This window comes from Odontomachus brunneus, unplaced genomic scaffold, assembly GCF_010583005.1.
Source record: "Odontomachus brunneus isolate Ranch 3 - 2012 unplaced genomic scaffold, Obru_v1 Obru_scaffold_083, whole genome shotgun sequence".
Lineage (NCBI taxonomy): Eukaryota > Metazoa > Arthropoda > Insecta > Hymenoptera > Formicidae > Odontomachus > Odontomachus brunneus.
In genome coordinates, this window is record NW_022639533.1 from 844434 (window position 1) to 857010 (window position 12577).

The 12577-nt window shown below is 36.1% G+C and overlaps 1 protein-coding gene across 2 annotated transcripts in view; it reads left to right on the plus strand.

Moving 5' to 3' along the window:
* The window catches only part of LOC116847776 (unconventional myosin-If-like), a 46199-nt gene that overhangs the window by 2024 nt on the left and 31598 nt on the right, over positions 1 to 12577 (plus strand). Inside the window, exons 1-9 of one of the 2 annotated variants that reach the window (XM_032823126.1) lie at positions 7236 to 8243; positions 8618 to 8743; positions 9249 to 9338; positions 10032 to 10126; positions 10203 to 10380; positions 10480 to 10642; positions 11195 to 11302; positions 11381 to 11509; positions 12323 to 12519. In XM_032823126.1, the coding sequence (XP_032679017.1) occupies positions 8172 to 8243; positions 8618 to 8743; positions 9249 to 9338; positions 10032 to 10126; positions 10203 to 10380; positions 10480 to 10642; positions 11195 to 11302; positions 11381 to 11509; positions 12323 to 12519 (1158 nt within the window). In that variant the 5' untranslated portion in view covers positions 7236 to 8171. Of the gene's footprint in view, positions 1 to 7235; positions 8244 to 8617; positions 8744 to 9248; positions 9339 to 10031; positions 10127 to 10202; positions 10381 to 10479; positions 10643 to 11194; positions 11303 to 11380; positions 11510 to 12322; positions 12520 to 12577 lie in introns of those variants that run through there. The other variant, XM_032823127.1, reaches the window with a different exon arrangement.

The following is a 12577-nucleotide window of genomic DNA, read 5'->3' on the forward strand; positions in this document are numbered from 1 at the left end:
GAAAAACATCCTAAGTAATAAAAACTTTTAAAAAGACATTAGAAACTTTTAAAAAGACATTAGGTTTCAGACATTAGAAGAAATTTCTAATCTAGAGGATTGTCTAGAGGATTATCTAAAGGATAATTTAGAGGATTATCTAGAGGATGTTTTCATAAAATTCTATAACACAGCAGAAATTTTCTTTTATATTACGGGATTTACCTACGGGATTCGTTGCAAGGTTCTAACTCTATCGGTCCTCGAATATAAATATATTTTACACGATATTCAAACTTGACCTCGTGCGGCAAAGTTTAGATTCATCCTAGATTGTAACGTATCGCTTTGACTCTTGGATCGTGAGTAACGAGGTTTCTCGTGGCAGTGACGTCACAAATATTTCCTTGACGGAATATTTACTTTCAACGAGCGTATTTGCTAAATAGAACTCATTGCCACAGCGGGAGATCATTATTGCTTACATCGAGAATAATTTACCTTGATTACGCGTAAGTTTTCATTGAAGACGTTCTTCATTCAAGAATATTGAAATGAGAACAATCGAACCACGTTATAGAACTGCGAGTATCGCAAGGATCGATCTCATGAGGAAGAGATCCGAATCCGATCTCCTATTGCGAGAAGATGCTTCGCGTGATCCTCCTTGTTACGAATGCACTTACATCCTCTCACCCTTTCTTTGTCTCGTGATCCATGAACGGGAAGTAATTCATTTTCTCGCTGTTTAATGGCGGGATAAAAATTCTTCGATATGTCACATTAGTGATCCAGGAAACACCTTCTTAAAGTAAGGACGGAGTGTCTTGCGAATACGAAGCACAGCTTTCGTGTCCATGAATCCAAAGCTTGTTTCATCACGCATAAATTAAGGGGAGCTATTGATTTACATAAAAATATACATTGCATTTAAATAAATGTTACTTGCTTCGAGTATTTCATGAATTTATATATATACAAGGTTATCACAAATTCATCATAAATATCAAATTCATTAAAAATATATTCTGGATCCTAACAAGTCTAGATTCGAACCAATTTCGAAAATTTTATAATATTCTTATAGAAGGAATAAATTCTTCGTTTCAGTACGTGTGATAAGTTTCTCCAAAATTTGTGATAAGTATATTTTATGTCTTATTAAGTAAATATATTCTTTATTCAAGATAATTCTTATTTAAAAAAAGATAAGTAAATTGAGTAATTGCTTTTTTAACAATAGAATTCCTCTGTGTGTAAGTAGTCGAAAGAATAGGACGATTTTTACGAATTTTCTTTAAAGAAATGAATAAAAATATCAATATAGAGTTTGGACTATACTATTTATTATTGTTTAAACATAAAGGTACTATTAAAAAAATTGAAATCCCGTCCAGTTGTGGGCGCAATACAAAAAACTTGAGCAGAATTTTAATTTTTTAAAAATAATTTTCTACTTAATATAATACTTAAAATAACAATAAAGTTTATCGCGAACTACTTTATTTTACTTAATATAATACTTAAAATAATACTTAAAATAACAATAAATGTGGTCGAAACTTTATATTGATATTTTAACCTTTTTGAAAAAAATTGTTAAAATTTCATATTTTTTTGTTATTTAAATCAAAACTTCTTAAAAAAAAACAATGCCAAGAATGACCATTTGAGAGATGCGAAAGAACAGCGTAATAGTGTTATTATCCGAATCGGTTTATTATTTGGAAAATTTACTGGACGACAATTGGAATTCCTGACGCGACATCCACACGCTGACTCGCTCTCTTCCTCGTTCTCTATAACTTTATAAAACAAGATTATGGTATTACCTCACGCGCACTCACTCACGTACAGTGAGTCACGTTTTCCGCTATTAAGCGAGGTTTTTTAGCTGGTTCGTCGAACCAGTTCCCATCGTTTTCCTGGCTCACTTTCGTGTGAAAGGCGATGCCACTGAAAGAGGGGATCTCTCGGTGAATGATCTCCGTTTGACCATGGTCCATCGTATTGCTAGCTTTAACACGCTCGACACCTACGAGTCAGGGATCAAAGAAGCGGTTGCTATCGCCGAGATTGCCATCACGAAGATGCAATTACTTGTCATGAGTCGCGCGAGTGCATTAGGTTGACAATTGTGTCCGAGTTATTTGAAAATGGTACGGAATTTAGGTTATCTTTTCGAATTTTGTTGGTATATTATATTGATCATTTAATATTTTTTCGCAGAAAATTACATCTTATATAGCTGCAATGAAAAAAAGAAATCCTAAAAAATTGGTAAAAAGAATCTCAATCCTGAATAAAATCTCTGCAGGGAGACATATTATAATAAAAGTTGCGCAAATTTTATTGCACAAGCTACAGTATCGGGGCAAGTTGAATAGAAATCGAGTCAGATCAATAATCTGAGTGACGTAGGAATTTAAATTGCAAAATCTGAAATTTAAATGTGAAATTTAATTAAAAAGTTTTTAATTAAAATTAAAATTTTTATTTTACCTCTATGATTAAGTAAATCAGATGGCAAATGCAATCATTAATATGCTGAGTCATCTTTTATTATGATCACCTCGTTGAACTGAATTTTAAATTCATGTTAAACAAACAAGAAACTGAAAAAATTGGAGCAATTTTTTCGTCATTTGCAACTCTAAAATTGAATTCGTTTAATCCTTAACTCCAAGCTCGATAAATGTTTTTCTTTTAATATAATAAGTAATATTTATTACGCAGGCTGAAATAATATATCCCAATGTTCATGTTTTTAAAAATATATACATCATATACATGAGGTAATGTTCAACAAGTAATTTGTATAAATGGGACATGAAAAATATAATTAGACCTCTGAGAATGTTATGAATTTTGAATTTATCAAATATATTTCGGATATATTTTGATTTAATTGTAGTCGCCTTAAGTAATGGATTAACTTGAGATAGAAGATACATGTAGATAGGTTAATTCACTGCAGTTCTTTTTAGATTATTTGAGCGTTTAGTTTAAATTCTTATTTATTTACATTTATTGTTAGCTGAGGATGGTCGTTGTATGACTTTGAAGACAATATTAGCTTCAAGATCAGTTCGTTTGACTGTTATTTCCCCGAATTTCGAGCATTAAAATTCATTTGTGACTGTATATTATTCACATACGTACATAGAGCCGTTCTCTCATCTAATATCTTATAATTTGCAAAACTAAAACTAAAAAGTGTGAAACTAAAAAGATCCAAGTGTAACGAGCACACGAACAAATCTCTCCATTCTCTCGGCGATAATTACATCGATTTATCGAGAGATAGTCGAGACCCTCTTCCAATATTGCTGGGATATTATCAAGCGTTTTTTCAAACATTAATATTTCTCCAATAAAAATCGTGTGTTATCGGATATCGCCGTTTTATGTCGTTTGATATAGCTGCGCGAAAATCCGGATACGACGCGAGTGCCGATAAATCACAATTTCCACGACGAGTGGCGCGCAATTTATTATCCGACAATTTTAGCCACGAGGCGGAATACTCCAATTGCAGCCGCGTAATGGTGCTATCGCCTATTCTGGAAATTAGAGCGATTACAGCGATGTGGAGCGATCGTCGCCGGTGCATGTAACGACGTATCTTGAGGCTCCTCTCGATAAGAGGTACGCATATCGCAGGCAGGCCTCTCTATCTTCTAAGACCACATTTTTTGCCAGAGTTATTGCACGCTGGGAAACTTTACGGTAGTGCACATCGCGCCCATCGATGTCGACGTAATGGAACATCCTGCTGGGATTCGCTTTTACGTTAACCGCCGCGACGTCCCGTCGATCGATAAAATATTTGCTTAATGGAACGATGGGTGTGTGCGCGTAGTTGATTACCGGATTCATCGACGAGATCTTGATTAACATTTACCATAAAGGAGATCCGGCCTCTTTCTTTCACGACATTATTGCAGCCCACGCGAGACTTGCGACACACACTTCTGCATCTGTTATTGCTTTGAATCGGAGTAATCAGCTCGATTGTACGCCAAGTTTCAATAAAGTCCACCATATTTATTTACCGAACACTCATTAATCTTTGTAATCATTCACATGCACATCATTATGATTACCGATTATTCGGCGCTAATATGTCATTTTGACAGCTTGGCATATTATATCGTGTTATATTGTAATCAGATCCCAAGTTAAAATTTTGGCTTTATGTTAAACTTTGTATTCTGCAGCGCAGTAGGAGTAATTTAATTCTAATAATACAATAATTCTAATAATACAACTTACTTCTATTTTGACTCTTGTTCGAAATTTCCTTTTCTCTTTCTTTGGCGTCGAAATAGATGTTGAATGGAATAGCGAGACTGAAAATAGGATCAAAATTTCGACTCAGGATATAACGGAAACAATTAAAAGAACTGGGAAATGTTAAGCTGATAAATATTAAGACTTTATTGAAGTTTAGTGTACACATGATTCGATCACTCCCCCGATTTAATTTAGATTTAAAAGCAGATGTAGAAGTGCGCGTTCAGTCATTATTCATTATCGATTGATCCGAATCGGATTTTACGGCGACAAGAGAGAGAGAGAGAGAGAGAGAGAGGAATGATCGTTATCGCGACAACAACCAAGTAACGTCCACACGTTCTTATCGGAGGCGCGCAAACACAAATCCGACGATAGCGCGCAAGCACGGCCTTGCCTCGCGTGCTAATAATCATGGCATTGTTAATCGTTCCGAAGGATGCACCACGCTGTGGTAGGACAAGGTCAACAGACGCGTATAATTGCTGCCATTGCATGAGATCGTGGTTTAATATCATCGTCACTCGACCGCCGTGATACACCGATGCAGCGCTGACGGATTTTCTGCACCGCCACGAAGCGATCCTTCTGAGAAAATTCCAGGACGTGTCATTTTTCCATCGACGGACATCTCCGCCTACGTAAATCACACGGTTTTAGCACGACTAAGGTTTCTCAGAATAAATCGAACAACCCTCGTCAGTGCCCATCTTTTTATTGGAAGAGTCTGTATTTATCGAAGGGACAATCTCTCAGTTCGTCAGTAAAGTTCTTTATATATCAATGCAGATTGTTCGGAAATTGCGATCGAACTTTTGCACATACAGGCAGTTGTGCAACTAATGCTGTTGCTTCGTCCTTTGTTCATAATCTGTTGTATATATTTTGTACTATTATCCTAACAGTAAAGATGTCCAAAGGACGTCCAGGAACGTCCTGGAGATGTCCTATGTCCTCAAGACCTCTCCAGGATGTTCCTGGACGTCTCCAGGAGATCTTGTACTGTTAGAATTTTTTTCCCTTTTCTTCTGTAACCAATAAAGTTATTATTATGTAAGACGACTTGAATCATATTTCATAGTATTATTATCATCGTTATCCAGCCGCTGAGGTAAATCCTAGGCGCCTACAGATTATTTACGTAACGTCACAGTTGTTCTGTGAAAATCCCAGGACGTATTATTTTCTGTCGACGGATGTCTCCGCCTGCGTGAATCACTGTTTTATCACGACTAAGACAGGGGACTAAATCCCAGGATTAAATTAACCAACCCTCACCAGCTTCTTTCGTTTTATCAGGAAGTATCTTTATTTATCGAGAAGAGAGTCTCAGTCCGTTAATGGTGCTTTTTGCAGACAGAAATGGATTATTTGGAAACTTTGGTCGAATCTTCTACGCATCGAACAAGTTATACTTCTAGATATTCCGCTGAGAAAAAAGAAAACAGAGAAACGGAGAAGAAAACTCGACGTGTGAAAACTCGGCGAAGCAAATCGCCGCGTTATCATTGTATTTGAGTTTTACTCGAGTCGAAATTTTAATCGAAATTAAATCCTATGTTAAAATTTTAATCGAAATTTAATCCTATGTTAAAACCTTGAATTCTACAACGCAGTAGGATCTAAATTAGCAAAGTTTAATTCTAATGATATAATTTACTTTGATTCTGATGATATCCGAGATTTCTCTTTTCACTTTGTTTAGCGTTAAAATAGGTTGTGTTATAATCTTCAGAATATCAAAATAGATATTGAATGGAATAGGCTGAAAGTAGGATCGAAACTTTTCTCGACTCGGGAAGCCAGCATGCGTAAACGTTTCCTCGTATACGCGCATCGAACGCATTATATGATATTGTTGGGCCACATGCTTATCGATAACGGCAGATTGCCTTATCGTCCAATTGACAATGGGCGGTTTCCCCTGCAATCGGATTCCGTCCGTTGGATTAACAACGTATCGGTCGCGATACGGCCGATCGCGACGCAGGAAATCACCGGGGAAATCACGTACGGCCAAACGCGCGCGTTTATAACTCGCCGTGTATCTCTCGCGTTACTTCCAGACTGAATATATGCGCCGGCCGTTCGGCGCTGCAGCCGCGTGCATGCATATCTCCGTGACTGCGACCATACCGGCGGAACTGCGGTGAACGAACAGACAATTTCATTGCGACCCAACGGAAGCCGTGAAATCATGCCTCCGCTCCGACGTGCGGGTCCGCCGGCACGCGCGGTTCTCTCCCTACAAGCTATTATGCGATCGATTAGGCGCGGTCAGTAGCCCCCGCTGATCTTAATTAGCCGGCTCTATGATAGCTCGAGACACAATCGAGGCGCGTGCTCGACATGAGCGTCCAGCCGTTGTTGAGAAAATTTGCTCGTCTGTAACTGCATCGTCTTGCTGAGCCGTGGAGTCGTAACGAGAGAAAAGAGAGCCTGAAAGCTTCTCTGTTACTGATTCATTCAGCGTTGGGCGTTATCTTCGCAATATTTTTTTTATTTCCTCTTTTTATAAGTGACATACCTTCCCTCTCTTTCTCTCTCACGCTTATTTTTATGAACGAGACACTTCTCTCATACATTTAAACGTTCTGACTAAATTTATAAAGTATTACCTTTTGCCTTTAATATTTTTCACTCAGTTAATTATGTTTGTACATATTTTTTTTGTATTTGATTTACTTGTATGTTTACACTTTTATGTACTTTAACTTATTTATTTGAATTTTATTTGTTTATTTGTTTATTTTATATTAATAACTTATTTCTTTTCTATTTTATGCTTGACTTTATTAAGATTTTTTTAGATTTTTGCACCGATTACATTGTCTGTTCGTCTGTATATTTTATTTTGTATGATCTAAAGAGTGTTTTCCTATTAAATAATAATAATTATTATTATTAAATTATTATGATTATTAAATTCTTTATTCAACTAACTTTATTTTATTTTTTTTCTATTTTCCTAAATCTATCTTTACTTTCATATCTTACTACCTTGTTTCACTATTATTTTCACTATTATTGTTGTAGATTGTTAATCAGACCGTGATATTCTTCCCTGCATACTATTGTAAGCATAATCAGAGTATGCAACACGACAACGCTTTTCTCTGTCTTTCCTTCTCTCTCGCTCTATTTGTATTCTTCCTCTTCCTCTTTTTTTCTTGCTCTCTTTCACTTTCTCTCATATTTGCCTCGTTATAGTCTGTTTACGAGAGCACTCGCGCGTTACGTCTATGAAAATTGCTTCGCGGTACAGTATCGGTCATTAAACCCAAATGATCATGATTAAATGATAATATGGCACAATCGTCGATTTGAACCGATAGAATTACATTGAAGACGAATTTTTCAGAATTAAAAAAATTGCTTAGTAATTCTGACGTATATATACATGCGATAAAATATGCACATAGCTGTTTATTGTGTATCATCTGCTAATAGCGTGATAAACACGCTTGTCACGTGTTTTAATCCGCTACGCGACCTTAACCGGATATCCTACAATAGCCGGTAATATGTCTGTCGCTTAAAATACAACTTGCAAGATAATACCAGAAAGTGCGTCACGGAAGGGATAGGCAATTAACACGACACGCTGGATCCCTGTTAGACGGAATTTGACGAAAGAGAGTCGCCCGACCGGAAGTTTCATATGCGCTGACTTCGATTTCTCTCATATTCTCCAATGCCACGTGTAACCGAGAATGCTCGTTTCACACGCTGGACTTCCATTCATACGATGCCCACTTGCGTCAGTTTCCTCGCGAGCGAATCCACAAATCGAAGCGCGACTCTTCTCACCGGTGTCCCGTGCGTGAATTATCGTCTGTGTCGAATACGACAAACGAACCAAATTATTTGATCCAACAGAACTTGTGTGTGAAGAGATGTACAGATACTTTACGAAAGGTTATTTGTGGAATAAGTTTTTTGGGCGTGTTGCTGACACCACGGACGAAGTAAGTCACATCTCAGTTGAATCGAAACGTATTTCGGAAAATAGAAGAAAAAGCACGCGAGCACGATATTGTAATCCTGCTGGTAAGACCGCAGAGACCGAGTTCGCGACCGAAAGAAGAGCGGAAACGATCGATGGAATCGATGATCCGTGTCGGAGCGAGGGAACACCGCCTCTGACACTGACGGCATAGAAATTGTAATTGGATTCCGGGCGCTCAGTGTCTTCCTCGTGCTCGTCGTTTCGGTCGATACTACTGCATTTTCAGAAATTTATCAGACATCATAAATGCGTCTTTCCCTTATCTAATTAACAAATCTCAATCTAAAGAGATTGAATTACGAGAGATTTATTAATTTACTCTATTTTTCTCAGGTGTACCACTGGCAGAGTCAAAATGTCAAGGTTTCCGGCGTGGACGACATGGTCCTCCTTCCAAAGATCAATGAGGACGCTATTATCGAGAACCTCAAAAAGAGATACATGGACGATTATATATTCGTATCCTTTTCTGTTCCGATCACGTGAGTGCCGTTATTTTTTTATTGTCGGCATTTGCAAAGTAAGTATATGTTGTGCGTGTATAAAGTAAGTGTATGTTAAACGTACATGAGGCGTTATTAAAAGGTGGCTCAGAACTTTGTGTAGGTAACTTACTAAATTAAATAAAAAATGCTCAGCTAACATAGATTTGCGGATCAATCCTTTCAACAGCAATTTTTTACACACACACAGGATGACTCTTATGACAGGTTAAATTAGTAAAACGATAAAATCATTCTATGCGATAATTCTGTGCTTTCATATCACATTGTAGAAAATCATTGTTTACTTTGAAAATGATTGATTCTATGTTGACAGAGCATTTTTTATTCAGGTCAGTGTGTTTGCAAGCTTGCAAAGCTCTGAACTATTTCCCGATAATATCCCGTGTAAGTTCTGACGTGCAAGTATCACAATAGCCTAATTGACAATGACACGCAAGACGCTCCTTAATGGATATTAGACATGCATCGGACCCGTGCTGGTATCGATCAATCCCTTCAAGCAGATGCCGTATTTCGGGGAGAAGGAGATCGAAATATACCAAGGCGCGGTAAGTGTGAAAATGTTATTTTTCTCGTCGACATATTCCGCTGAGATTAAAATATTGCTCTCTATAACCAGAGTTAGGTAATAATTAATTGATCAGTTAAAAATTAAGCTAGAAGGTTAATAGTTTTAATTTAATTCGGGTAATTTTAAAGAAGCCAATTTTTAACCTAAATCAGTTATTTCAAAATGCATTGACTATAACTTATTAATTTTTATTTGTATAAGTTAAAATAATTCATAAATATCAAAATCATATTGTAGATAAAGTAGAATAAATTGGAAATAATGCTAGCAAAACTTTTTTTCATCTTCATAAGTGCGTGTTCTTTTCTTGTATAAAATCCTAAGCACAAAATATACATTTTCTTATGAAGAAAAAGATTACTTATAGAAACTACTTTTTCGATTCACGTAAACTGAATTTGCGATTAAAAAGTTAATTATTCAAAAAATACATATATTACTTTATGTCATTAACTTCTCTAACTTTAATAAATTAATACAATTTAATAATATACTTTAATAAATTAATATAATTTTTACTTGACTTTCAGTTCTGTTAGTTTTTGTTCATATAATTGTTGATTTAAATAGTTAGGTTAATTTCACAAGTCATTAACTTTAAACCTAACTTAGTTAGAAAAGTATTAATTTACCCAAATCTGTCACTAACGTTATCACCATTAATCTTCAGGCACCGTACGAAAATCCACCGCACATCTATGGTCTGGCGGATGAGATGTACAGAAACATGCTGATTGACAACGAAAGCCAGTGCGTTATTATCAGGTAAAAGTAAGAGAGAAGCCCTTTCCCTCGATTTAACAGAAGCAAATAGCATTTGCTGAAAATGTTCATTGCGCAGTGGCGAATCCGGCGCCGGAAAGACGGTCGCCGCAAGATACATAATGTCCTACGTGACGAGAGTGAGCGGCGGTGGCGACAAAGTACAAGGAGTGAAGGATATAATTTTGGAATCGAACCCGCTGTTGGAAGCTTTCGGCAATGCAAAGACCATAAGGAACAACAACAGCAGTAGATTCGTACGTTTCAAGTCGTATCGTCATTAATATGCATGGTAATTCTCATTGGTTCGACTATTTGAATAAATTAATGAATAAAAATGTTTCCTAAACGTTCAGGGAAAATACGTCGAGATGCAGTTTGGATCGGGCGGTCAGCCGAATGGAGGCAAAATCTCGAATTTTCTCTTGGAAAAATCGAGAGTAATCTGCCATAATCCCGGCGAACGAAATTTCCATGTATTTTATCAGCTGGCGACGGGCGCTAATGAGGCGATGAAATGTAAGTATAACGTGGGAACCAAAATATCGTTAAACGGGGAAATGTTTCGAACATGTGAAACTATACACACAACAAAATGTCATTATACTGCTGAGAAAAACGATTATTCAGTTTACCTTTTTTCCCTAAAGTATAATGATTATCTTCAACAAACAATATCTTCTTAATAATAATCTTAAAATACATATATTACAAATTTTAGAACATTTATCAAAAGAATTTTTTAATTTTCTGTACAAGGATATTATAAAATTATTTCGAAGAAAATATTGGCTCGACACTTTGCGTATTAGACAAACTTTGAACTTTTTTTTTAATATTCTTGATTGAAATGCCAAACCTACTGGGATATAGAATTTTTTTTTAACAAATTCGATATACTTATGATAAATTTTCGGATGTACAAGCTTATAAAATATTTAAAAAAAGTAATATTTTCTTGAACGCAGTATTTATTTTTTTTGTATGTAGCAAATGTGTGGAAGATGATATGAGAGAATTTTTAGAGGGATTTATGCTGATGATTTAAAGGGAACAATTTTAATTTCACAGCTGAATTTGGATTAACGGACCTCAACTATTATCAATATTTAAGTTACGGTGGCAATCATAGAGTGGACGGCACGAACGACGCTCGTGATTTTCAGGACACTCTTAAAGGTGTGTCTAAATTCTATTCTTATTGTTAATCAATTCTCATTATTTTCATTGTTCTCATTATTTTCTTGTTGATTACAGCATTGAGTGTCATGGGAATAAAAGACGCAGAAATGATGGATATATTCCGAGTGGTAGCTGGAATTCTTCACGTGGGAAACATACAGTTTGCGGAGAATGGCAATTACTCGCAAATAGCCGATGAACAATGTAAGTAGGTCGATGCCGCCGAGAGAAGTAGAGATATACGCCACCACGTATATTAGATGACTAAATCATAATTTACTTGAGCAATTTACTCGGATTAATAAGTACTACTTTATTCCCCTCGATTCCATTTCGCATTGTTGAATATATTTAAGGGGTTCAGCCACCTTGGAGGATCCAGAATGAAAGTGAATTTCAGGAATATTTTTTAGTGCAACGGAATGAAGTATTTTTAAACAATAGTACATAATTTGAGAGCCATCATTTCGATATATGTGTGTATGTCTACATTAATCGTCATTCATTTTTTAAATTATAATAGACTCGAGACTTTGACGTTTCAATCTGGTTAATTTGCATAATTTCTTCCGATTAGATTCATCTGAAGTTAAAAAGCAAAAAATATTTATAATCTACAATACTTCCTCTATACACTAACGTAGCCGTTTTTAAAATTATAAAAAATGGAATAATTGTACCAATTTTACGGTTTCTCTCGAGATATTCGTACAATTTTTATACCGATGGACTAAATTTTGCATAATTATTCTATACAACCCTACGAAAAATATAGATTACATGAAAAATTTCTAAAGATATTCCACTCTTTCCACTGATTTCATCTTCTTGACACTTTGTGATAATTTCAGTTCAGATATGATAATTTAAGTTTTAGATTTAAGTTCTAGATATAAGAAGCCTGAGCAATGCCGGGTAGTTTAGATTAGTCAACGATATAATTTCCACGTATTTCTCCATTTTCATTTACGCTTTCATCGGAGCAATTCCCTCACATTCGTACAAATGTATTTCCAGTTCTCGAGTTTCCAGCTTACCTCTTCGGAATCTCGGTGGAGCAGCTGTCACACAAGTTAATCTCGCGGGAATTCGAGTCGAAATGGGGAAGTCAATCGGAGAGCGTGGACGTGACGTTGAACGTGGAGCAGGCGCTTTATGCGAGGGACGCTTTAGCCAAGGATATTTATGCCAGGCTTTTTGACTATTTAGTCAAGGTATTATCTTAACGCACCATTCGCTTGTTCGTTCATTCCGGCGCTGAAAATTCGGAAC